General features: G+C 41.9%; 1 protein-coding gene across 3 annotated transcripts in view; it reads right to left on the bottom strand.

The window, feature by feature from the left end:
• Positions 1 to 24,568, bottom strand: part of tiam2a (TIAM Rac1 associated GEF 2a) — a 147,162-nt gene that overhangs the window by 63,726 nt on the left and 58,868 nt on the right. For all 3 annotated transcript variants that reach the window (XM_034194890.1, XM_034194891.1, XM_034194892.1), the window contains exons 5-8: positions 18,834 to 19,006; positions 16,036 to 16,260; positions 9,610 to 9,795; positions 8,740 to 8,883 (exon numbers count right to left, since the gene is read on the bottom strand). In XM_034194890.1, the coding sequence (XP_034050781.1) occupies positions 8,740 to 8,883; positions 9,610 to 9,795; positions 16,036 to 16,260; positions 18,834 to 19,006 (728 nt within the window). The remainder of the gene's footprint in view (positions 1 to 8,739; positions 8,884 to 9,609; positions 9,796 to 16,035; positions 16,261 to 18,833; positions 19,007 to 24,568) is intronic.

Genomic DNA, 24,568 nt, shown 5'->3' with positions numbered 1-24,568 from the left:
CCACCAACCGGTTCACATCTCTAACCGTTTTTCCCCACACGGCAACACACCCGCCGAGGATCAAACTCTGGTTATTGGCGACTCTGTTTTGAGAAATGTGAGGTTAGCGACACCAGCAACCATAGTCAACTGTCTTCCTGGGGCCAGAGCAGGCGACACTGAAGGAAATTTGAAACTGCTGGCTAAGGCTAAGCTAAATTTGGTAAGATTGTAATTCACGTCGGCAGTAATGACACCCGGTTACGCCAATCGGAGGTCACTAAAATGAACATTGAATCGGTGTGTAACTTTGCAAAAACAATGTCGGACTCTGTAGTTTTCTCTGGGCAGCTCCCCATTCAGACCGGGAGCGACATGTTTAGCTGCATGTTCTCCTTGAATTGCTGGCTGTCTGAGTGGTTTCCAAACAATGAGGTGGGCTTCATAGATAATTGGCAAAGCTTCTGGGGAAAACCTGGTCTTGTTAGGAGAGACGGCATCCATCCCACTTTGGATGGAGCAGCTCTCATTTCTAGAAATCTGGCCAATTTTATTAAACCCTCCAAACTGTGACTATCCAGGGTTGGGACCAGGAAGCAGAGTTGTAGTCTTACACACCTCTCTGCAGCTTCTCTCCCCCTGCCATCCCCCCAATACCCCATCCCCGTAGAGACGGTGCCTGCTCCCAGACCACCAACAACCAGTAAAAATCTATTTAAGCATAAAAATTGAAAAAGAATAAATAATATAGCACCTTCAACTGCACCAGAGACTAAAACAGTTAAATGTGGTTTATTAAACATTAGGTCTCTCTTCTAAGTCCCTATTAGTAAATGATATAATAATTGATCAACATATTGATTTATTCTGCCTTACAGAAACCTGGTTACAGCAGGATGAATATGTTAGTTTAAATGAGTCAACACCCCCAAGTCACACTAACTGTCAGAATGCTCGTAGCACGGGCCGAGGGGGAGGATTATCAGCAATCTTCCACTCTAGCTTATTAATTAATCAAAAACCCAGACAGAGCTTTAATTCATTTGAAAGCTTGACTCTTAGTCTTGTCCATCCAAATTGGAAGTCCCAAAAACCAGTTTTATTTGTTGTTATCTATCGTCCACCTGGTCGTTACTGTGAGTTTTCTGTGAATTTTCAGACCTTTTGTCTGACTTAGTGCTTAGCTCAGATAAGATAATTATAGTGGGCGATTTTAACATCCACATAGATGCTGAGAATGACAGCCTCAACACCGCATTTAATCTATTATTAGACTCAATTGGCTTCGCTCAAAATGTAAATGAGTCCACCCACCACTTTAACCATACTTTAGATCTTGTTCTGACTTATGGTATGGAAATTGAAGACTTAACAGTATTCCCTGAAAACCCCCTTCTGTCTGATCATTTCTTAACAACATTTACATTTACTTTAATGTACTACCCAGCAGTGGGGAATAAGTTTCATTACAGTAGAGGTCTTTCGGAAAGCGCTGTAACTAGGTTTAAAGATATGATCCCTTCTTTGTTATGTTCTCCAACACCATATACCAACACGGTGCAGAGTAGCTACCTAAACTCTGTGAGTGAGATAGAGTATCTCATCAATAGTTTTACACCCTCATTGAGCACAACTTTGGATGCTGTAGCTCCTCTGAAAAAGAGAGCCTTAAATCAGAAGTGCCTGACTCCGTGGTATAACTCACAAACTCGCAGCTTAAAGCAGATAACCCGTAAGTTGGAGAGGAAATGGCGTCTCACTACTTTAGAAGATCTTCACTTAGCCTGGAAAAAGAGTCTGTTGCTCTATAAAAAAGCCCTCCGTAAATCACTAATTGAAGAAAATAAGAACAACCCCAGGTTTCTTTTCAGCACTGTAGCCAGGCTGACAAAGAGTCAGAGCCCAGTATTCCTTTAACTAGTAATGACTTCATGACTTTCTTTGCTAATAAAATTTGAACTATTAGAGAAAAATTACTCATAACCATCCCAAAGACATATCGTTATCTTTGGCTGCTTTCAGTAATGCTGGTATTTGGTTAGACTCTTTCTCTCCGATTGTTCTGTCTGAGTTATTTTCATTAGTTACTTCCTCCAAACCATCAACATGTCTATTAGACCCCATTCCTACCAGGCTGCTCAAGGAAGTCCTACCATTAATTAATGCCTCGATCTTAAATATGATCAATCTATCTTTATTAGTTGGCTATGTACCACAGGCTTTTAAGGTGGGAGTAATTAAACCATTACTTAAAAAGCCATCACTTGACCCAGCTATCTTAGCTAATTATAGGCCAATCTCCAACCTTCCTTTTCTCTCAAAAATTCTTGAAAGGGTAGTTGTAAAACAGCTAACTGATCATCTGAAGAGGAATGGTCTATTTGAAGAATTTCAGTCAGGTTTTAGAATTGATCATAGTACAGAAACAGCATTAGTGAAGGTTACAAATGATCTTCTTATGGCCTCAGACAGTGGACTCATCTCTGTGCTTGTCCTGTTAGACCTCAGTGCTGCTTTTGATATTGTTGACCATAAAATTTTATTAAAGAGATTAGAGCATGCCATAGGTATTAAAGGCACTGCGCTGCTGTGGTTTGAATCATATTTATCTAATAGATTACAATTTGTTCATGTAAATGGGGAGTCTTCTTCACAGACTAAGGTTAATTATGGAGTTCCACAAGGTTCTGTGCTAGGACCAATTTTATTCACTTTATACATGCTTCCCTTAGGCAGTATTATTAGAAAGCATTGCTTAAATTTTCATTGTTACGCAGATGATACCCAGCTTTATCTACCCATGAAGCCAGAGGACACACACCAATTAGTTAAACTGCTGGAATGTCTTACAGACATAAAGACATGGATGACCTCTAATTTCCTGCTTTTAAATCCAGATAAAACTGAAGTTATTGTACTTGGCCCCACAAATCTTAGAAACATGGAGTCTAACCAGATCCTTACTGTTGGTGGCATTACCCTGACCTCTAGTAATACTGTGAGAAATCTTGGAGTCATTTTTGACCAGGATATGTCATTCAATGCGCATATTAAGCAAATATGTAGGACTGCTTTTTTGCATTTGCGCAATATCTCTAAAATTAGAAAGGTCTTGTCTCAGAGTGATGCTGAAAAACTAATTCATGCATTTATTTCCTCTAGGCTGGACTATTGTAATTCAATATTATCAGGTTGTCCTAAAAGTTCCCTGAAAAGCCTTCAGTTAATTCAAAATGCTGCAGCTAGAGTACTGACAGGGACTAGAAGGAGAGAGCATATTTCACATTTTCATTGGCCTCTCTTCATTGGCTTCCTGTTAATTCTAAAATTGAATTTAAAATTCTTTTTCTTACTTATAAGGTTTTGAATAATCAGGTCCCATCTTATCTTAGGGACCTCATAGTACCATATCACCCTAATAGAGCACTTCGCTCTCAGACTGCAGGCTTACTTGTAGTTCCTAGGGTTTGTAAGAGTAGAATGGGAGGCAGAGCCTTCAGCTTTCAGGCTCCTCTCCTGTGGAACCAGCTTCCATTTTGGATCAGGGAGACAGACACCCTCTCTACTTTTAAGATTAGGCTTAAAACTTTCACTTTTGCTAAAGCTTATAGTTAGGGCTGGATCAGGTGACCCTGAACCATCCCTTAGTTATGCTGCTATAGACTTAGACTGCTGGGGGGTTCCCATGATGCACTGAGTGTTTCTTTCTCTTTTTGCTTTGTATGCACCACTCTGCATTTAATCATTAGTGATTGACCTCTGCTCTCTTCCACAGCATGTCTTTTTCCTGATTCTCTCCCCTCAGCCCCAACCAGTCCCAGCAGAAGACTGCCCCTCCCTGAGCCTGGTTCTGTTGGAGGTTTCTTCCTGTTAAAAGGGAGTTTTTCCTTCCCACTGTCGCCAAGTGCTTGCTCACAGGGGGTCGTTTTGACCGTTGGGGTTTTTCTGTAATTATTGTATGGCTTTTGCCTTACAATATAAAGCGCCTTGGGCCACCTGTTTGTTGTGATTTGGCGCTATATAAATAAAATTGATTTGAATTGATAGTTGCACCTAATTTTGTTTTTTGTTTTTTTTTGCTCTTGCGGTTGGTAAGGTTTGACCTTACTCGTGTGAAGCACCTTGAGGCAGCTTTGTTGCGATTTGGCACTATATAAATGCAATAATTTAAATTGAAATTCCTATGCAGTCAGTATATACATCCATGTTTCAGTGGACAGTAACCACCATTCTAAGAGACACTCGGCTGAAGTGATCCCTGTGTTCTAAAACGGTCCCCAGTGTATCCACGTCTGTCCAGATTCTGGATAGTCTGACTCACTTCCCTCCGCACAAAGTACATTAATAAAGCCGCTGTAAACACGGTGCTCTGCTGTACATGCACTAATTTTAGAAAGCTTTAGTTTCTCTCCCACAAATCCTTGGACACCTCTGGCCTACTTCCCACATGCTGACCAGCTTCTAACTGTATGCACAGCTCGGCTAAGACAGATGAGAGACGAGGAAAAGGCCGGGGAACAGCGTGTTGGATGAGGTTGCTGATCGTAGCGCTGAAGAGGGTGCTGAAGAGCCTAGAAAACATCCTGTGCGACACCTGCTCTCAGTTTTTGTGTATTTAACACAATGTTCCTTTTTAGCCTCTGTTAGAAAACGAAGGAATAAAAACATACTTAAACACATCTCCTATAAAGAAGGAAGACCTGGAGAGAGGAGACAAAAAGAGGCTGTTTAATATTTAGCACTGACCATCTGGTCACGTCTGCGGGATCGAGGCTCGACCACATACGGCTTTTAATAATTCATGTTTGTGCTGCAGCGCCACCTTCTGCGTCGCAAAATGTAACCTTAGCCCGCCCGGCTGAAGAGAAACACACACACACACACTAACAGTGCAAAGCACGACACCTAAATCACAGAGCAGGTGGTCGAAGGGATGAGGTCGATAAGTCCAACTGAACCGGGACAGGATGTACACAGTCTGCAGCCCACTGGCCCTCAGTGGTGCCAACATCACATTATATAGAACTAGAGCAGCACTCAGAGCGCAGAGCTTCAGCAAAACCTCCAAACATACTGGAAAATTAAAAGTCTGACGCAGTGTTGCCACAGTTACTTTGAAAAAGTAATCCAATTACTGATTACTGATTACTCCTTGAAAAAGTAACTTAGTTACTTTACTGATTACTCAATTGGAAAAGTAACTACCGTATTTTCCGGACTATAAGTCGCACTTTTTTACATGTTTTGGCCGGGGGTGCGACCTATACTCCGGTGCGACTTATAAATGAAAAATATACCGGTAGGATCTCAATTAATTTACTGTAACAAAACAATTTTACGTGACAGAGTCGATCTATGTTTTAAAATGGCCACCAGAAAAGGAAATGCAATGCATCATGGACACTGTAGTATGGCGGCCGTCCTATAAGTCAGCCTGGTCACGATAACCAATCAGAGAACAGAACGTTGGACGCGTATTCCTCACCTCACCCACAGCGTGTGAAGCTGACGAATACGGTGCTTGCTGTTATTCCGGCATGGCGAACAAAACAGCTTCAACCCTTGGATATCAGTGTGAGCAGAGTGTTTAAGTTGACGCTGAGAGCTGCGTGGGAGCACCGGGTGAGCGACGGTGGATGATTAGCGTGTGCACTTGGAAGGAGCTGGCGTCGAAGATTGTGAATAGCGTTTGAAGCAGACGAACATGGTGTTTATTCCGGGACGGCTAACAAAACAGCTTCAACCCTTGGATATCAGTGTGAGCAGAGTTGACGCTGAGAGCTGCATGGGAGCACTGAGCGACGGCGGAGGATTAGCGTCTGCACTTGGAAGGAGCTGGATCGATAACGCTGGGTGGTCATGAGCTGCGCAGGTAGGTGCTGCATGGTTCGGCTCGCAATGTGATCCGCAAAATACAAACATATCTGTAGGTAAAATGCAGCTCACGAGAGGGCACTCAAGGCTTGTGTGACTGTTCCTGCGACTTCTGACTACCATAGAAAAATAAAAATTTCAACGTTACTGATAACTTAACAAGACAACGGAGAAGGCCCGAAAAAATGCCACCAAAAAGAAAATCATACTCTGCAGATTGTAAGTTACGACTGGTGAAATATGCATCTGAAAACGGTAGCCATCACAATATTATCATCTGAACTTTTCATGTTAAGTTAACATACCTGTATGTCCATGGGACTTATAGTCCAGTGCAACTTATTTATGGTTTATTTTTCTTTATAATGATAAAGTGGCTGGTGCGACTTATACTCCGGTGCGACTTATTTATGGTTTATTTTTCTTTATAATGGATAAAGTGGCTGGTGCGACTTATGCTCCGGTGCGACTTATAGTCCGGAAAATACGGTAAGTTAGATTACTAGTTACTTTTTTAGTTACTTTCCCCAGCTGCCGACAACAACCCTCTGCCACCCCAACATGACAATGATACCTGTTTTGCCAAAACTCACTTTATAGTCACCCTTTCTTGACTTCAATGAAAATAAATATTTGTTTTATAAAAAGTAAAATAAAGACCTCTTTCTTGACCTCATATTTAACTGTTGACAGCACTGCAACAATAAAACTTGCAGTTTCTAACCTACATTGTTTATAAATGTAACTATAAAATTCATTCTAACATTTAAATTATCTCTAAACATTTTACTTGTCGAAATTATTATTATTTTAAGTAGTATTAGTAGTTGTAGTAAAAAAACGGCTTCAAAACTGGACCTTTAATGTAGAGGTGTTGTGGGGGGGGCACATCCTTGCCCCACGCCCCATTCCATCTGGATTCGCCCCTGCTTTGGCGCTGCTGCAAAAAAACGCGGATGAAAAGCTCACCGCTCGCTTAAAGTGGGCAGTTCAGTCGAACCCCGACCCCCTGCCCACGGACCAAGTTTAATGCTGCTGTCGACCCACAATGCAAAAATAATAGTAACGCACAGTGACTTGGAGAAGTAACTTTAATCTGATTACTGATTTGGAAAGATTAACGCGTTAGATTACTCGTTACTAAAAAAAAGTGGTCAGATTAGACTAAGTAACGCGTTACCGGCATCACTGGTCTGACGTGTGGATACAGTAAAAGGTCTTTCTGCTAAATTTTCTGGGATCCCTTTAACAACAGCCGCCCCCCCCCATTTTTCCCCAAAATGTATGAAAATCTGCTACATTAACATATGCTACATTCAAATTTTAAAAAACAACTTTAATGCCGAAAGCAGAACCCCCCTCCCCTCCTTTGTTTTTTTTTTCCAGAATTCTTTGTTTTTGGTTCATCCTGCTGATGTTAGATTTGATTACAGCTCAGACAAACCGCACACTGCTCTCTTCTTATTCCTTCAGCTCACGAGCGGAGGTCCATAAACGTCCCGGTGGAGACACAACCAAATGAGCGCCTCCTGTGGTGGATCTTAAAATAGACCACCAACAGCAGCAGAGCATCTGCCTGGTCCGCACCTTCAGGGGATTTGAGCAGATTCCTAAACCAGTAACCAGGCAGCAGGCGAGAGTCTAATGACTGAGCCCCCCCTCCCCCCAATACACACACACGCACCTGGGTGATGAACACATCCGCCCCCACCTCGTTTATGCAGAGTCTGGAGCGAAGAGAACGAGGAGGAGGGCAGACGTGAGCTTCTAATGAAGAAAACCTCCTTCAGGGGGAAACGTGGAAAACCTTACATGACTAACTGCTGCTGGAATCGTGCACATGACAATGCAGCATGCCTCAAGAGACAGGAGAACCTGGACCTGGACCTGGGTCCAAATCTCATGCAGCCTGCTCAGTGCAACAAGAACTCAAGATCCAGGAAGCAGATCTAAAAGGGTGCAAACGCCAGACGCCTGCAAAGCGCGTGCACTGATTTCCGTGCACAAATGTGTTAGAACAGTGCACGTACAGTGTGTGTGCACACTGTTCTAACATATTTGTGCACGGAAATCAGTAAAATATTAACCAGAAGGCAGGATTCTGGATCCACACTATGTTTCAAATCAAATTACAAATAACATCCATGATTTTCAATCTTTTCAAAGAATGGGGGGGTTGTCTTTTGGATTCCTCGTTTCATAAGCTTTCTAAAAATATAGAGTTTTCCAAATCAAACCAAAATGAAATTACACAAGGAACCTGAGTAAGAGCTGGCAATGGACTGGTTGTCTGCCTGGGTGGTTGCTACCCAGGAACCAATGTGGTTCTGCAGTACGGTGGATTTGCCTGCACAGTAAGACTGTTTAAAGTGTTCTTCTAACAAATACACCCTTTCGGTGCAGGAATAATCCACCTGTTCCTCTGTGTGTTCTTTGGTTCTGTTTTTTGGTTGTTGTTGTTGTTTTTGCACATCCCTTTGATGTTCAGCTCCTCTTTGGTGGGACTGATTGTCGAGACACTAATTGCTCTCGGGTGTATTCCAGCAAAGCTCTAATTATCCCCTGACCCCTTTGCGGTTTGCTCTCCTTTATCCGAAAATACATTCCTGCAAACCAGGTTCAGGTTCTGTTGTTCCAGCTGAGGTCAGGTCAGGTCTAGACCTTTGAGTCACTTGTGCATCGTGCACGAGTGTGAGTGTGTGTGTGTGTGCGCTGCAGGGGGATGATCCCGCATTAAGAATGAGCTAATCCGGACCACCTGAAGCATCTCATTACGCCGGGTCCCAGTGGAGACGGTTTTTGTGTCACTTCACTGTATAAATGCCCACTGAATACTGAAGCAGGCTCCGCCCCCCCATCCCTGTGTGCAGTGCAGTATGATGGTACCTGTGACGCTGAGGGCCTTTTGTCCCGCCCCCTCTTGGTCAGGTTGTCCAGGCCTTTGAGGGAGGAAAAAAGGCTTTTCTTGCGCTGTTTGTAAGTCAGAGACACCGACTGTCTTCTGAGCATGGCCTCGTCCCTGGAACAAATCTATAGAGACAAACATTATCAGGATGGCGATCTTCAGCTCAGCAGAATGTCTATCTAATCAGGCCATCTAAAATTAGCTTCATTTTCCTGCAGGAATGCATAACAGACACTCCGAGGCACCGGTAATTCTCTGAGGCTCAAATTTGTGCGTCTGTGCCAGTTAATTAATTAGTTAGTTAGTTAGTTAAATCACATTTCTTACAACGGAGACACTCTGCTCATGCTAACATTAGCATTGTGTCAGGTGATACTAGCAAGAAATTACAGCAGTGTTAGGCCATTAGTGAGGTTTCCTGCTAACATTAGCCTATTAGCAACCCGCTATGTAGTGATTGCTAATGTTCTTGCCAACACTAGGCCATTCACAATGCTAACACAACGCGAATGGGCTACTATTAGCATGCATCATTATGTTAGCACGTTAGCGTTATGTTAGCATGTATGTAAGTACGTTTTTTTCAGCACATTAGAAATCAGTTTCCTCACAATAGAGGAACTTAGCTCATGCTAACATTGGCATCACAATACGTGATGAGTATATTTTATTTATCAACTTGTATTTCATAAATACTATGACTAAAGAAACCTAGTAAAATAGTTAGATGTTATTTGGGAGATTTTATGAACCTTTGACTGAACTTAATGCATTTACTAAAATATATATTTTGAGGAATTTTGGTGAGATTACGGTGGATTTATCCACGGATGGTTCTCGGTCTTCCTCACCAGTGCATGGAAGGAGGAGACGGAGAAGATCCCGAGGTGGCCCAGGGTACCCTTGGTAGGGCGACTGGCGATGGCGAGCAGGCTCTTTGGGTTGGGCAGCTCGCCGCCTTGAAGACTGGCGAGGTAGCAGCGCATCCTGAAGAGATCCATGTTGAACCTCTCCAGGTTCTGCTCCCACTGCTGGATCTGAGGACGTATAAAGGACACTGGTTAAAATGTGAATCTTAAGCAGCTTCCAAGGCAGTTTTAGAGAAATGACGGCAGTAGAACTGAGAGCTTATGCGGCAGCGGTGTGTGTGTGTGTGGGGGGGGGGGGGGTATTGGGAGGTCTGGGGTTGGCGAGTGTTTTCCATCAAAGCTGTAAACTGCTCACAGATGTTGGTGGAGGATGACGACATGAACTGGTGGAGGTTTGGTTCATTAGGGGATGACTACATATCGAGCCCGTTAATTCCCGCGCATGCTGATAATGCCCCTCTGGAGAGACCACCTGTTAAACACCCCCCCACCCACCCACCCACACCCACACAGCACGGTGACACTTTACAGACATCGTCACCATTCGTCCAGTTTGTAAACTCTGAACTCGCTGAGAAAACACTTACTCCGCCGGCGGGAGACGGCATTTAATGAGAACAGTCAAGTTAAACAACCCTCTGTAACGACTGGTTTTAATGGGCCTGATCTGTGCGCCGAGTTCATTTACAATAACGCGCCCCGCGGCGTCCGTCCATTTAGGACTCGTTCACATTAACGGCATTCTTTCAGGTTACAAACAACCGGAGGACGCTCTAGAAGGAGGCGGATTATGAGCCTCGCACTTCATCATGAGGAGCACACACTGAACCCGCTACGTGCCGCTGCAGCTAGCCCAAACTCAACATTCGTTCCCGCCATGCTGACGTCAGCCTGTGAGGACGGCTGTGTGGAATCTGTAACCTTGAATCAGGAACGGCAGTTATCCAAATAATCAGGGAGGAAAAAAAAAATCAAATATTTCAAGGAAAAAAATTCCAGCAAATAATTCCCATATTAAATATTGTCACAGGAAATAAACCATAAAGACTTTGTGCTTAACACTGGAAATAAAAATATAATCCAAACTGTTGTCCAACCTGGTGCGAGGGCACTGAACGGAGCAAACAGCGGAAGAAGATAAGTAGCTGAGTAACTCAAACTGATATAAATGCATCAGTTCCATGTCAGACAGACTCAACATGATTATTATTATTCTTATTATAATACAGAGTAAAGCAGCAAAAAAAGAGGAGATATAAAGAAGGAAAGGCACACAAAAATGGCGTGCATGCTCAGGGATCGAACTAGCCACGCTGCAGACCACAGGTTGGGGTGTAATAGGGTTGAGCCGGATACTCGTGTCAGATGAGTATCCAGTACGGATAAAGCATTTTTGCCGAGCACGAGCATGATCCGAATAAAACTAAACAATATCTGTGCTTGTGCTGAAGGAAAATCCTGATTGGCGAACTGACTGTCTTCATGCTTAGTGACTGGCCAGTCACACACAGCGCCTGCCCCTCCCTACACGTCTGTCTGCAGCTTTTGTCTCTCACACACACACACACACACACACACAATCTCTGTGTTTGGCTTGACTCCCGCTCACGCTGCTGTGCTCCTTAATTTTTCTTCAATTCACCTGTTTTGGTTTGTATGGTATTTTTAATGTTACTTGGTGAACTTGTTTCATAACGTACGCAGTGTATTTGACAAGACAGAGCTGAAAACAGCTCATGTGTCGCTCAATGACTCCACTCCAGTTGTTTTTTTTTTACCGTTTGTTGCTGGCTGGTGATATAAAGTCAGTTGGAGAACTTTGCTTGTACTGAATGCGGTGCTTTTGAGAAGAATACAGTGAACAAGGCTGACATATTTCCCTGTTTGCCATCAATGGATGTTTGCATGAATCACCAAGTTCACACAGATCATTAAAAATAAAGTTTTAGAACAACCTCTCTCTCTCCCTCAGTCACACACACACATGCATACAGACACACACACACACAGACACCTTAATCATAATGCCAAGAACATGAGGTAGTAAAAATAAAGAAATAATTGAAAAAGAAAAATCACAGTTTGATCTTAAAATTAAAAGTAATAATAAAAAAGAAAGGTGTGTTGATTATAACAACTCTTGTTCATGCATACTTCATAAGTTAGTTCATAATTTCATACTACATTGAATGTCAATTCTGAGGCTGTTCTGTTACTCAATCATACCCTTAAGAATATTCATGTTCTGAGTTGATAAAAAAAACTTTGTTCTGTAAATAGTTCCGTTAATGTGATCAAAAACATTTAATGTCAATTCTGAGGCCGTTCTGTAAATATTCATTCATACACTTAAGAATATTCATGTTCTGAGTTCATAAAAAAAAAAAAAAACTTGTTCTGTAAATAGTTCTCTTACTTTTGTGATCAAAATCATTGATTTGATTCCCAATTTTGAGGCTGTTCTGTAAATAGTTTTCAAATAAACAATAAATATAGCAACTTCTGATCAATCCATATCAATTTCAGACTTAAAATAATGTACAGATGTAAGCCCCACCCACTTCTGGTTAAACCACACCCACTTCCGGTTCAGGCCCCACCCACTCCGAGTACAAATACAGATAACTTTGATTGAACAGCTACAGATAGTGGTGTACTCGCTCATCCCGAGGGCGTAAGCTATGTGCATTGTGCACGAGGACATCACTGCACCCCAAGATTCAACAGTTTCTGCAAATTTTGTGAAAATGGGTTCTCATAGTAAACAGTATTTTGTATAACAAAGTAATCGGACACACTGGGGTCAATATGTTCGTCAAGAGAATGTTTGGAAATCCAAAAAGGCTCCTGTTTGGCAAAAATGCTCTTGTAGGTTAAATTAAAAGAAAAGAGACAGTTTTTGAGAAAACTGGGTCCAAATATCCAAATGGGCTGTTTTCAGCATAAAAATGGCCGCCATTCCCAAACAAATGAATCTATGGCTATATTGATGTGAAATACATCAACGACCTATATTACGCCCTTGACAAATTAGAAAAAAAATCAAGCAGACAGTTTTTGAGAAAGTTGCCTTTAAGTTTTCAAAATGGCTATTTTCGGCATAAAATTTCCAAAGAAACAAATCCACAAATATGATTTTAACAGGAGAACAATGTCAGTGACCCATATTACACCCTTGCCAAATTAAAAAAAAGTTAGACAGTTGAGATGTCGCAATGAATGGACGGCGACGACTACAATTATGACAGATGCCACATCACGACATAGGGTTAGTGGCCTATAGGACGGCAACTAAAAAAAAAACAAAAAAAACAAAACTGTATCTTGCAATTTCTTGGCCCTACACCTGTAAAAAAAATTGGTATTATTTATGGTTTATTTTCCTTCATATTTTTTTCCAAAAATGTGTTCAAAATAAATGAAATCAACCACATATTTTATTTAATTATTTGTTTGTTTGTTTGTATTAACTGTATGTTGCAGATTCCTGCACCTTTTTCGTAATTTATTTTATTGTATTTGTGGTATTTTTGTTTCTTTTCCTACTCATACATATTATTTTTTAAGTGTTCAAATTAAATCAAGCCAAACACCTATTTCGCAATTTCCTGGCTCTGCATGTTTTCTTGGGGGGATTTTTTAAGATATTTATGTTATTTTGTATTTAGATTTTTTTTTCCTACAAATGCATTATATATTTTTATGTGTTTAAAATCAATCAAATCAAAACATTTTTTCATTTTATTATTTTAATGGTACCTTGCAATTATCTGACTTCGCCTTTTTTCATTATTTGCTATTCAGTATTTATATTTCTTTTCCTGCATATACATATTTTTTAAAGTGCTAAAAATAAATCAAAGCAAAAACCTGTCTATTTTATAATTTCTTTTTTCTTTCTTTTTTAGTCAGTCGATCTCAGTGTACAATGTGGATCATAAATCTGTTACTGGATATTTACTGGATTTTATTATAAAAACTTTTTAAATCCAGGCTGTGAACTAATCAATGTAAATGACTGGATGATCCACATTTATAATTTAATCATTATAATCATTATAATCATTTTGCTTTTATTCTGGTTGGTGTTGGTGTTACGATGCCGGACCCGATGACCTGCTTCATGAACGCACTGACATCAGCAAAGTGTGTGTTTTTCATCCCGTTAATCACGGATCATTATGCACGACAGCATTCTGGGGAAATTCTGCCAGGTGAGAAGGATGGAAAAAACCCAGTGTCACCGAGAGCTGCTGCTTCTGCAGCTTTGGGGGAAAAATGTATCATTTTTGTGTGACTGTGACGTTTGATCCACACACGTTTTCGATCGCATGCCATCTGGATGAGTTTGTCAACAGGTCAGTAACTGTGCCTTCATTTGGGAGAATTTAAAAATATTTGTTTGTGTAAAATTCAATCTGATGATTCACGGTGGGTCACCTTGTGGGTTAGAACGTGGTGCTTAAAACCAGTGTCATCGTATCTACTGCGTCGTGCGTCAGTGCGCATCTTCTTCACTGCAGTGGAAAATAAAGAGCGCTTGTGGTGTCGTGTGACCCGCATGAACAATAAATCTGCTTCCACGTTGGAGCGTTTCCTTTAAAGCGACCTTCTTCTTTAATTGTTTGGCCTCTGACATTTGCCCCGACTCCGCAAATACAACCCGAGAGCCAAAGGAAGACATCAAAGAGGTCCACTGCCATGATGTCAGCAGACGTGGGGGTGGAGGTGGGCGGGGACATCAAAGGGGTGCGCGGTTGGTGCTTGACGACTCCCCTGAGACCTTAAATACATCACGGCCTCGGGCGAGTCGCGACTCGGACTCCTAACTGGAAACAGACTGGGGAACAGTCAGTTTACAGGTCAGACTCCCCCGCACAGGCCTCAACATAGGAACTATATGAAGTTCTTGGGTACTGAGGTACCTAGTACCAGAAACCTTCCAGCCCAAAGCAAACTGCTGTTTTCCAAAAAATGGTTTTAAGAGCAGATCACCTGAAAATCAAAGCTGTGTGTGTTAAGAATAATATTCTTCCTACATAGTCGGTGGCGTGATGCAGCGAGCGCAAGAATTCTACTTCCTGTTTACATGTGTTACCGTCACTGAGGAGGCAACTTTTCAGATGTAATCATCAGTCTCCACCAGATTAAAAGGTGTTCAGAAGATTTGACGAGGAGGAACAATTTGAGAAAACATACCCAAAAGGCAACTTTGTTTTGCTTATGTAACGTCCCATAGACAAATCTGCCACCTGCTGGTTGGATGATGAAAATTAGGAGGAGGAGTGGTTGAAATTACATGCAGCTTTCTGCCACCTGCTGGACAAGTCTGGGATGGTTACAGACAGCATTCTTATCACATGCATAAAGGAAATTAGGAGCACATGTTGAAATTTAGAGCTACAACTATTAAATTAATCAACAACTATTTTGAACAAGATTAATTGTTTTGAGTAATTTTAAAAATGCACCGTTTTAAGCAGTGAAAGCTCCACCCCCAATAGCTGTTGGATAATCAAAAAGTACCACCTGTAAATACTTAAAAAAAACAAAAAAAAAGGCCCTGGTACTTTTTAATGAGAGCTGGTTCCAACACTGGAAATCAGGATGCTCCTACATAAACACCAGTCGGCATCTCCACTCCAGTGTTCAGTGCGTTCAGGAGTGCTTCAGGTCACCGACCCCTTGATTGAAGACAGACAAAGCCGCCACAATCTCTGACATTCCACAACACGAGTTTGGTGCAAAGGGATTTGGGTTCGAGGGCTGTAATCTGCCATATGTAGGCTACAGCACCGCGCTGGCTGCTCAGGATTCTCCCTCAGGTGGTGAAGAGGAGGAGGAAGAGGATAATGCATGTTACCAGGAAGCATCTGGAATCTTAATCTGATGCTCCGTGGATCGAGCTGCTCCCCAGGGACCACGCAACGCTTTTGGGGAATGAAACATTTAGGCCACTTGTCCGCCTCATCACAGCAGTCAGAACAATCAGGAAAGCAAATCGGGGGCAGCAAGATGCGTCACAAACCCGCCCCCTGCTGATCAGGTCAGGAGTCTTATGGTTTGATTCGTATGAAATCAATGGAAAGAGTCAAACTGGATCCAGATGAATCCAGTCCAGGGAGCTTCATGCAGACCACAGAGGAGATTTACAACCTCTTAATTTTAGTCTTTTTTCTTTTTATTTGTTTGCATTTAGAAATTATGAAAATTGCAGCCACAAGATAAAATCTGAACAGTTAAAAAAAGAAAGAATTTGCATAACTTACAGTACATCACTGCAGAAGTTGCAGTTCCACAGGACCACCAACTGCAAGCTCACAGTTCAATGTGACCCTTCTTCAGCCAGTGATGCAGTGTGCAGATTAACGTAAAAACCGGTACCACAGTTCCTGTGCTTCCCCTCACCTGGTTCTCTATAGCCTTGCGGTTCTTGGGGTCGCTAACCACAGTCAGCTGCAGCTCAGCCATCTTCTTCATCTTGCCGTCCATGTCGATCTTCTGCAGCAGGCCGCGGACCTGGCTCCGGAGCAGGCGCACCGTGTCCTCTTTGCCCTGGCGTTTGGCCAGCAGTGAGGCGCTGGCGGAGTGGACGGCGGTCACCCAGTTCTCCAAGTCCGTCTGGTTGCTGGCCTGAAGTGCAAACGGAGACAAGGAAGAGGTTCAATCTGATGAAGTGACGAAGACAATAATTCTGTTACAAGTCGGATTCAGAGGATTAAAGTCAGATAAATCTGGCAGGATTACAGGAGGAGTGCGAGGGCGTTCTTCTGTCATATATCAGGTTATGATTAGTGGACGGAAAGCTGAAGCTTGGTGGATCGATGAGACAAACTTGATTAATGTCGCCTTTATGGAAAAGCACTGGTCATCATTAAAGCCCCAAATTCACTGGAATTCATGGGTTGTCAGTCCCGTGTCTTCAGTCCCCGTGTGTTGAACGGTTCTGTTCCTGTGACTGCTTTAAGTCCTGACACATGTTGTCAGCTCAGACACATCAGCGCACATGAACGCGGGCCAACAGAACTTGGCTGACGTTGCAGTGCCAAATCTTTTTAAAGCGCAACTGCTGAAACACGTGGACACACATTTTTAATTCTTACTCAACACTCAATTTAGCCTGAATCTGATCCTGGTTCTGGGGCAGACCTCAGGCCGCCAATGACATCAACAAGACTTTGGTTCCTAAACTGGGTCTGAGGTGTTCTCAACCAATCAGGAGCCAAGATGCAGCCGATCTTGTTCACTGAAAACACCTGATTTGGGGACAAATGGAAAACATGGATTTGCACAGTTTGGGAAATTACAACCTATAAATGAGGAGAGCATCTGTCTCGATTAGAGCACATTCTTCTACCAACACTCCATCTCCTAATATATGAAAACAGGAAAAGCTGCTTCAAATTTTGTCCTCGCCTTTTTTTTGGGAAATCCATCTCAATAGGTAACTGTTTCTCTTCCAAGCTGATCTCAACATTAGACTCCGTTACACAGGGACAGAGTCCCTTCTGTGTCCCTTGTGCAAGCAGAACGTCGTGGAGAATGCCACAGGACGCCATAGAAATGCACAGCACGCAGACCTTACAAGGCACTCTTGGACCATGGTGACCACGGTGTGGTCTCCATGGTCGCAGTGAAGTATGGAGCTGCACCTGACAAACTCATAAGAACCTCCAAGTTTGGAAGATGCTCATATACTACACTGGCGATGCACAAACACAGCACAGACCACGCCATGACTTCCCAACAGACACCGAATGAACGCACAATGATTTGGTCTGTGTGCCGTGATTTTTAATGCTGTTATAAAGCACAAAGTTAGTTCCTTGTCAGCTGATGTCCACAGTTTGTCAGAAGGTTTTGTGTGTGTGTTCAAAATTTTGAGTGGACATCAGGCGGAGAGCTTTGTCTTCTACTTTTCCTGCAACTGATGGTTCATTCTGGGCTTCTGCTCCAGTGTCAATTCAGCACAAGCGGACACGGAGTGCAGCTTTCTCTCCGTCTCTGTCTGTCTCTCTTTCTGTTTCTCTCTCTCAGTCAGGAGACACAGCATGGTTGTTTGATGTCCTGCCAAACAGTGATTAAATATGACATTATGCTTTTAGACTCTGGCAAACTCCGCTCAAATCCAGCATATATATATATATATATATATAAGTAGTGTTCAGAATAATAGTAGTGCTATGTGACTAAAAAGATTAATCCAGGTTTTGAGTATATTTCTTATTGTTACATGGGAAACAAGGTACCAGTAGATTCAGTAGATTCTCACAAATCCAACAAGACCAAGCATTCATGATATGCACACTCTTAAGGCTATGAAAATGGGCTATTAGTAAAAAAAAAAAAAGTAGAAAAGGGGGTGTTCACAATAATAGTAGCATCTGCTGTTGATGCTACAAACTCAAAACTACAACACTACTATCTATCTATCTATCTATCTATCTATATATATATATATATATATATATATATATATAAAATCTTTCTGCTCAGCACAGATGTACGTGGAAATGGGACATCATCTGTAGTGCCACAACTTCACAAGCGATAACACCACCACACAAGGGAAGCTGAAACAATAACACAGAAAGGTGTTTTCACATCTCTTCTGCAAGCTGCCAGATATTTAGGATGCACAACAGACTCCCAACGGACGCCATCATGTGTATCAGGGGCCCTTACTACCAGGGCTGAGCAGTGGTTTCAACCTGATCCTGTGAACCTCAAGTACTGCACATGTTCCAGTCCCTTCTGGCCTAACTAAAGGCATGCTCTGTTGTTCAGGCAACTGTTGATCATCTGAAAACCCCTGGCCCAGCTGATATGGTCTGAATAGATCAAGGACAAATGGACAAATGTGCAGTACTTTGAGTCTCAAGCACCAGGATTGGGAAACACTGGATTAGTGAAAAGCATCATCTCACAATAGTCATCTTATGGAAAAATATTAAAATGATTCCACGTATCAATTGCAATAACTGCAGTAGGTCATTGGTCTCATGCAAACTCGGACATCCACGGACCTATGGAGAATTCTGCAGATCCACCTCAAAACATACATACAGGTTTGTTTGTTTTTTTAATGGGTTTTTTTTTTTTGGCCCCTTGATCTCAGTCGAGTTCAGTAAAAGTGTCACAAAACCAACCATGACACAGATTTCAGAGAAATGCCTTGTTATGCATTTCCTGAGGCCGTGGTTCACCTGGAAGAGGTAGACGTCTCCATAGGAGTTGCTGAGGCAGAAGACGTTCTCCTTCTTGGGGTGCTCGGGAACCGCCTGGACGACGCTGTCCTCGGCCAGCAGAGCGTAACGCGGCGACAGCTCCTGCTCCGGAGAACCTTTACTGTACGTCTCATAGAACAGCAGCGTGCATCCTGCAAACAAGCGAGCAGACGGATGGCGACAGCGTCATCACAGTGGGCAGTGACCATATTCAGCTGCCATGTTGCAATGGTAACAATGAATGCAAATTCAACCAATCCCTGAGAATTCTCAGCAAACCTGCAGTTTTTTTCACAATCACTGCAACTTTTTCAACAAATTATACAAATGATCTTTTCTGTGAGTTTTACCGATCATAGCAGTTCCCTGAAAAAACACATGGAGCCATATGTCACTAAACTCACTTCCTTATTTCTGGTTTTGCAGTTTGTGACAATAAAATCTCACTTTTACCAACAAAAATTCCTGCTTGAAAGCGCCATTTTTGCACCATGTGCAAAGTTCTAGTGGAATTTGTTGAAAACGTGGACAACAGACAATCAGTGACAGAAACTGTCAATCAAGGTGAGTTAGATTAAATATGCACAGCTAGTCTGGTCTGAATCTGAATCTGATCCACCCACCCCACTAACTGGGAGTTAGTTAGTGGGTTGGGTGATACTTTTAGGATGACGATGGTATTATATCACAGTATTACTAATTTCACAATATATGATCCCTTTAATAACTATCCTATTTGAGCAAAGAGTTTAACCTGGATTACTTTAATTTTCAAGTGTCATAAATCAAAGGTTTATTTATTTATTTATCTTGTTTTGTTTTTACAGCGTTTTATATGTTTAAAAAGCCTGTGGTTGTGTGTTTAATTAATGAACCTTAAGGCTTAACAGCACAAAAAGCCCACTGGTTCACACAACATAATCACAGTTGAACCATTTGAACCAGTTGAACGATCTCCATGACTGTTAAGTCTTATTGTGAAAATAAATTCAGGGATTAAAACAAAAACAAAACAAAACAACAATTTCTGACAAAATTATTTTTTACACCCAAATCATAAACTGTTCACCATCTACATTTTTACAGAAATCCTTTTGCGAGTGTGTCCTAGAGTTTATGGTAAAACAAGGTGGAGACAGTTACGAAAACAAACTGTTCTCCTGCTAAACAGATTATATTTCACTGCTGCTCCTTTCTAATGCAGCATCATATGAGAGAAAGATTTTAACCTGCACATTATTTAAATACTTCAGAATAAACATAATTCTTGGGTTTTTCATATCCAGGGATATGTTCTGGAGGAGTTTTTTGGATGACTATTTTCTCACCCGATCCCCCCACTTTAGTTGCTCTGCTTAATGTGTGTATTTGTATGTTCTTTTGCACATTTTCACTTTTTCTTTGCCTTTAACCCAAACTGAAATCACAACCTACATGTTTGTTTGATCAGACTACTAACCACAAAAGCCGTAATCAGTTTCATATTTTTGGCTTCTCTCATCCTAATTGACCTGATTTTCAAGCTGGAACCCCAAACAGACCCATCAATGCCTAGCTTAGACAATATATTAAAAAAAAAAAAATATTGCTTCACATCCCACTTTAGTTAGGCAGAAAAGTTAAATTAACTTATTTTATGTGGCTCATCAATTAAACTTCGGTCCAGAGAAATAATGATTTAAACACCTTAGCTGTTAAAATTATTATAAGCAGTAGTAGTGTGGAAAAATGTCTTCAAAAGTGGACCTTTAATGAAGAGGTGAACCCCCCCCCCTCCCAACACCCTCTTTCTGCCTGGATGCGCCCGTGGTTTACAGTCTCTGAGCAGGAACAATCAAGAATTTAAGTATTTATGTGGAAAGTGCTACCTGATTGAGAGGTAAGAAGGTTTTATGAGTGTATTTTGCTTGCTGTGTCTAATCGCGGCACTGTGACCCACTCAAACACACACACGTCCCTCCTCCTGAAGAGTGCATAGAGGAACAGAGACTCGCTGCCAGGAGGAAAAAAAAAAAACATTTGTAAGGATGGTGCCTTTTAAGAATGCAAATGACAGAAATCTCCTGTGCAATGGAGAACTTTAATCCCTGTGATGTTAGACAGCTAAATTTATAAGAAAAGTATTCAAGAGGTGCTTTGACTCTCTGAAGAAGCCTTCCTCAAATGATTACTGATCTCTAAATTAATGGATATTTGGTGTTTTTTTTTATTTGTCATTTCATTGGAATCATTTTGCATTGACACCATTAAAACTACAACCCCTGGCAATAATTATGGAATCACCAGCCTCGGAGGATGTTCATTCAGTTGTTTAATTTTGTAGAAAAAAGCAGATCACAGACATGACACAAAACTGAAGTCATTTCAAATGGCAACTTTCTGGCTTTAAGAAACACTACAAGAAATCAGGAAAAAAATTGTGGCAGTCAGTAACGGTTACTTTTTTAGACCAAGCAGAGGGAAAAAAATATGGACTCACTCAATTCTGAGGAATAAATGATGGAATCACCCTGTAAATTTTCATCCCCAAAACTAACACCTGCATCAAATCAGATCTGCTCGTTAGTCTGCATCTAAAAAGGAGTGATCACACCTTGGAGAACTGTTGCACCAAGTGGACTGACATGAATCATGGCTCCAACGCGAGAGATGTCAATTGAAACAAAGGAGAGGATTATCAAACTCTTAAAAGAGGGTAAATCATCACACAATGTTGCAAAAGATGTTGGTTGTTCACAGTCAGCTGTGTCTAAACTCTGGACTAAATACAAACAACATGGGAAGGTTGTTAAAGGCAAACATACTGGTAGACCAAGGAAGACATCAAAGCGTCAAGACAGAAAACTTAAAGCAATATGTCTCAAAAATCAAAAATGCACAACAAAACAAATGAGGAACGAATGGGAGGAAACTGGAGTCAACGTCTGTGACCGAACTGTAAGAAACCGCCTAAAGGAAATGGGATTTACATACAGAAAAGCTAAACGAAAGCCATCATTAACACCTAAACAGAAAAAAACAAGGTTACAATGGGCTAAGGAAAAGCAATCGTAGACTGTGGATGACTGGATGAAAGTCATATTCAGTGATGAATCTCGAATCTGCATTGGGCAAGGTGATGATGCTGGAACTTTTGTTTGGTGCCGTTCCAATGAGATTTATAAAGATGACTGACTGCCTGAAGAGAACATGTAAATTTCCACAGTCATTGATGATATGGGGCTGCATGTCAGGTAAAGGCACTGGGGAGATGGCTGTCATTACATCATCAATAAATGCACAAGTTTACGTTGATATTTTGGACACTTTTCTTATCCCATCAATTGAAAGGATGTTTGGGGATGATGAAATCATTTTTCAAGATGATAATGCATCTTGCCATAGAGCAAAAACTGTGAAAACATTCCTTGCAAAAAGACACATAGGGTCAATGTCATGGCTTGCAAATAGTCCGGATCTTAATCCAATTGAAAATCTTTGGTGGAAGTTGACGAAAATGGTCCATGACAAGGCTCCAACCTGCAAAGCTGATCTGGCAACAGCAATCAGAGAAAGTTGGAGCCAGATTGATGAAGAGTACTGTTTGTAAGTAAGTAAGTAAGTAAGTAAACTTTATTTATATAGCGCTTTTCACAGACAGGGGTCACAAAGCGCTTTACAAGGTAAAACAATAAAAATATACAGTAAAACACTCAGTACTAAAAGATTATTGGCCATGAAAAGCCTGTTTAAAAAGTAGAGTCTTTAGTTGCTTTTTGAACATCTCAACAGAGTCCAGGGATCGCAGGGAGTTCGTTCCAGAGACGAGGCGCTACGGCTTTAAAAGATCGGTCTCCTAGAGTTTTAAAGGAGGTTCGAGGAACCATCAACAGGTTCTGACCTAAAGATCTGAGGCTGCGGGCTGAGGTGTAAGGCTGAATCAAGTCAGCAATGTAATCAGGAGCCTGACCATGTAGTGCTCTGAAAGTCAAAACCAAGATTTTAAAATTAATTCTGGAGGCAACAGGAAGCCAGTGGAGGAATTCCAAGATAGGCATGATGTGGGCTCTCCTGTTGGTGCGGGTCAGAAGCCTCGCAGCAGAGTTCTGGACATACTGCAACCAATTTATCTCCTTCTTACTCAGGCAAGTGAACAGGCTGTTGCAATAGTCCAACCGCATGGAGACAAAGGCATGGATGATTTCCTCTAATTCTTTCTGTGACACCAATTGTTTAAGTTTGGCGATATTTCGCAGGTGAAAGAAGCAATTCTTCACAAGCTTGCTTGCGTGCTGAGCAAGAGACATTCCTTCATCAAAAATAATGCCAAGGTTTCTAAGGCTTGTTTTTGCCGTTAAGCCCAAGTCACCAAGGAGGCTCCTGATAACAGGAATAGCACTGTCAGGGGCAACAATAAGTGTCTCAGTTTTTTCAGAGTTCAGTTGCAGACAGTTTCCATTAAGCCACTTCTTCACCTGTGACAGGCAGTCAAATAAAGAGTTCAATTTGTGGACTTCTGAAATCTTAAAGGAACAGTACAGTTGTAAGTTGTCCGCAAACAGGTGGTAGGAAATATCCCTGAAGTCCTGAATCAACTGGCCGAGGGGAAGGACATACAATTGAAACAGCAGTGGCCCCAAAACAGAACCTTGCGGGACACCATACTGTAAAGCAGCTGTTTGATAGTTTATGGCCAGCCAACACACTAAAGGTCCTCTCCTCCAAGTATGAGGCAAACCACTTCAGCACGGACCCCGACAACCCTACCAGATCGCGCAGCCGGTTGACCATAATGCTATGGTCGACAGTGTCAAAGGCTGCGGACAGGTCTAACAGGACTAGGACCGTGCATCTTCCTGCGTCAGCGGCCATCATGATATCACTAAACACTCTCAGTAGTGCGGTCTCGGTGGAGTGGTGTTTCCGAAAGCCTGACTGAAAAGTGTCATAGATGTTGTGCATCTCAAGGAAAGACGTTAGTTGTTTTGCGACCACTTTTTCCAGTATTTTTGCTAGAAAGGGGAGCTTCGATATTGGCCGGAAATTCTTAAGCTCAGACTGGTCCAAGTTAGGGTTTTTGAGTCTTGGTTCCACCACAGCATGTTTAAATGAGCTCGGAAAGAGACCGGATGACAGGGACATGTTGAACATTTTCATGACCCATGGCCCGATTGAGTCAAAAGTATCTAAAAAAAGCTTGGAGGGAAGGACATCAAATGGACATGAGGTCAGGTTCATTTTAGTTGCAACTGCTGCAATGTCTTCTAGTGACACTCGGTTGAAAGACGACCAGACCTGTAGTGGCAGTTCAGGCCGAACTGGGCCAGACCACAAGGGGTCAGTAAAGGCATTTTTTATGTGTCTGACCTTATCAACAAAGAACTCCAAGAGGTCAGTGCCATCTGCTTTACAAAACTCAGAGGTTGCAGAGGCAGCATGGGACACAAGAGAGTTAATTGTGTTAAAAAGCACCTTCGGATTTCCCTTATTGGACATTATCAGGCGATGGAAATATTTAGATCTTGCCTCTCTTAATGCATCATTTAACGTGGAAATAAGATCCCTGAGATGTAACCTATGGACCTCAAGGTGCGTGGATTTCCACAAGCGCTCCGTTTTCCGACACAGTCTTCTTAACTCCAAGATACTGTTATTTATCCATGGACATGACTTCTCACGGACATTATTTGTTTTGAAAGGGGCCACCAAATCCAATAATGTGGCACAGTGAGAGT

This window comes from Thalassophryne amazonica, chromosome 19 (assembly GCF_902500255.1).
Source record: "Thalassophryne amazonica chromosome 19, fThaAma1.1, whole genome shotgun sequence".
Lineage (NCBI taxonomy): Eukaryota > Metazoa > Chordata > Actinopteri > Batrachoidiformes > Batrachoididae > Thalassophryne > Thalassophryne amazonica.
Note: the sequence above shows the minus strand (reverse complement) of the source record. Positions and strands in the feature narration are given on the sequence as shown.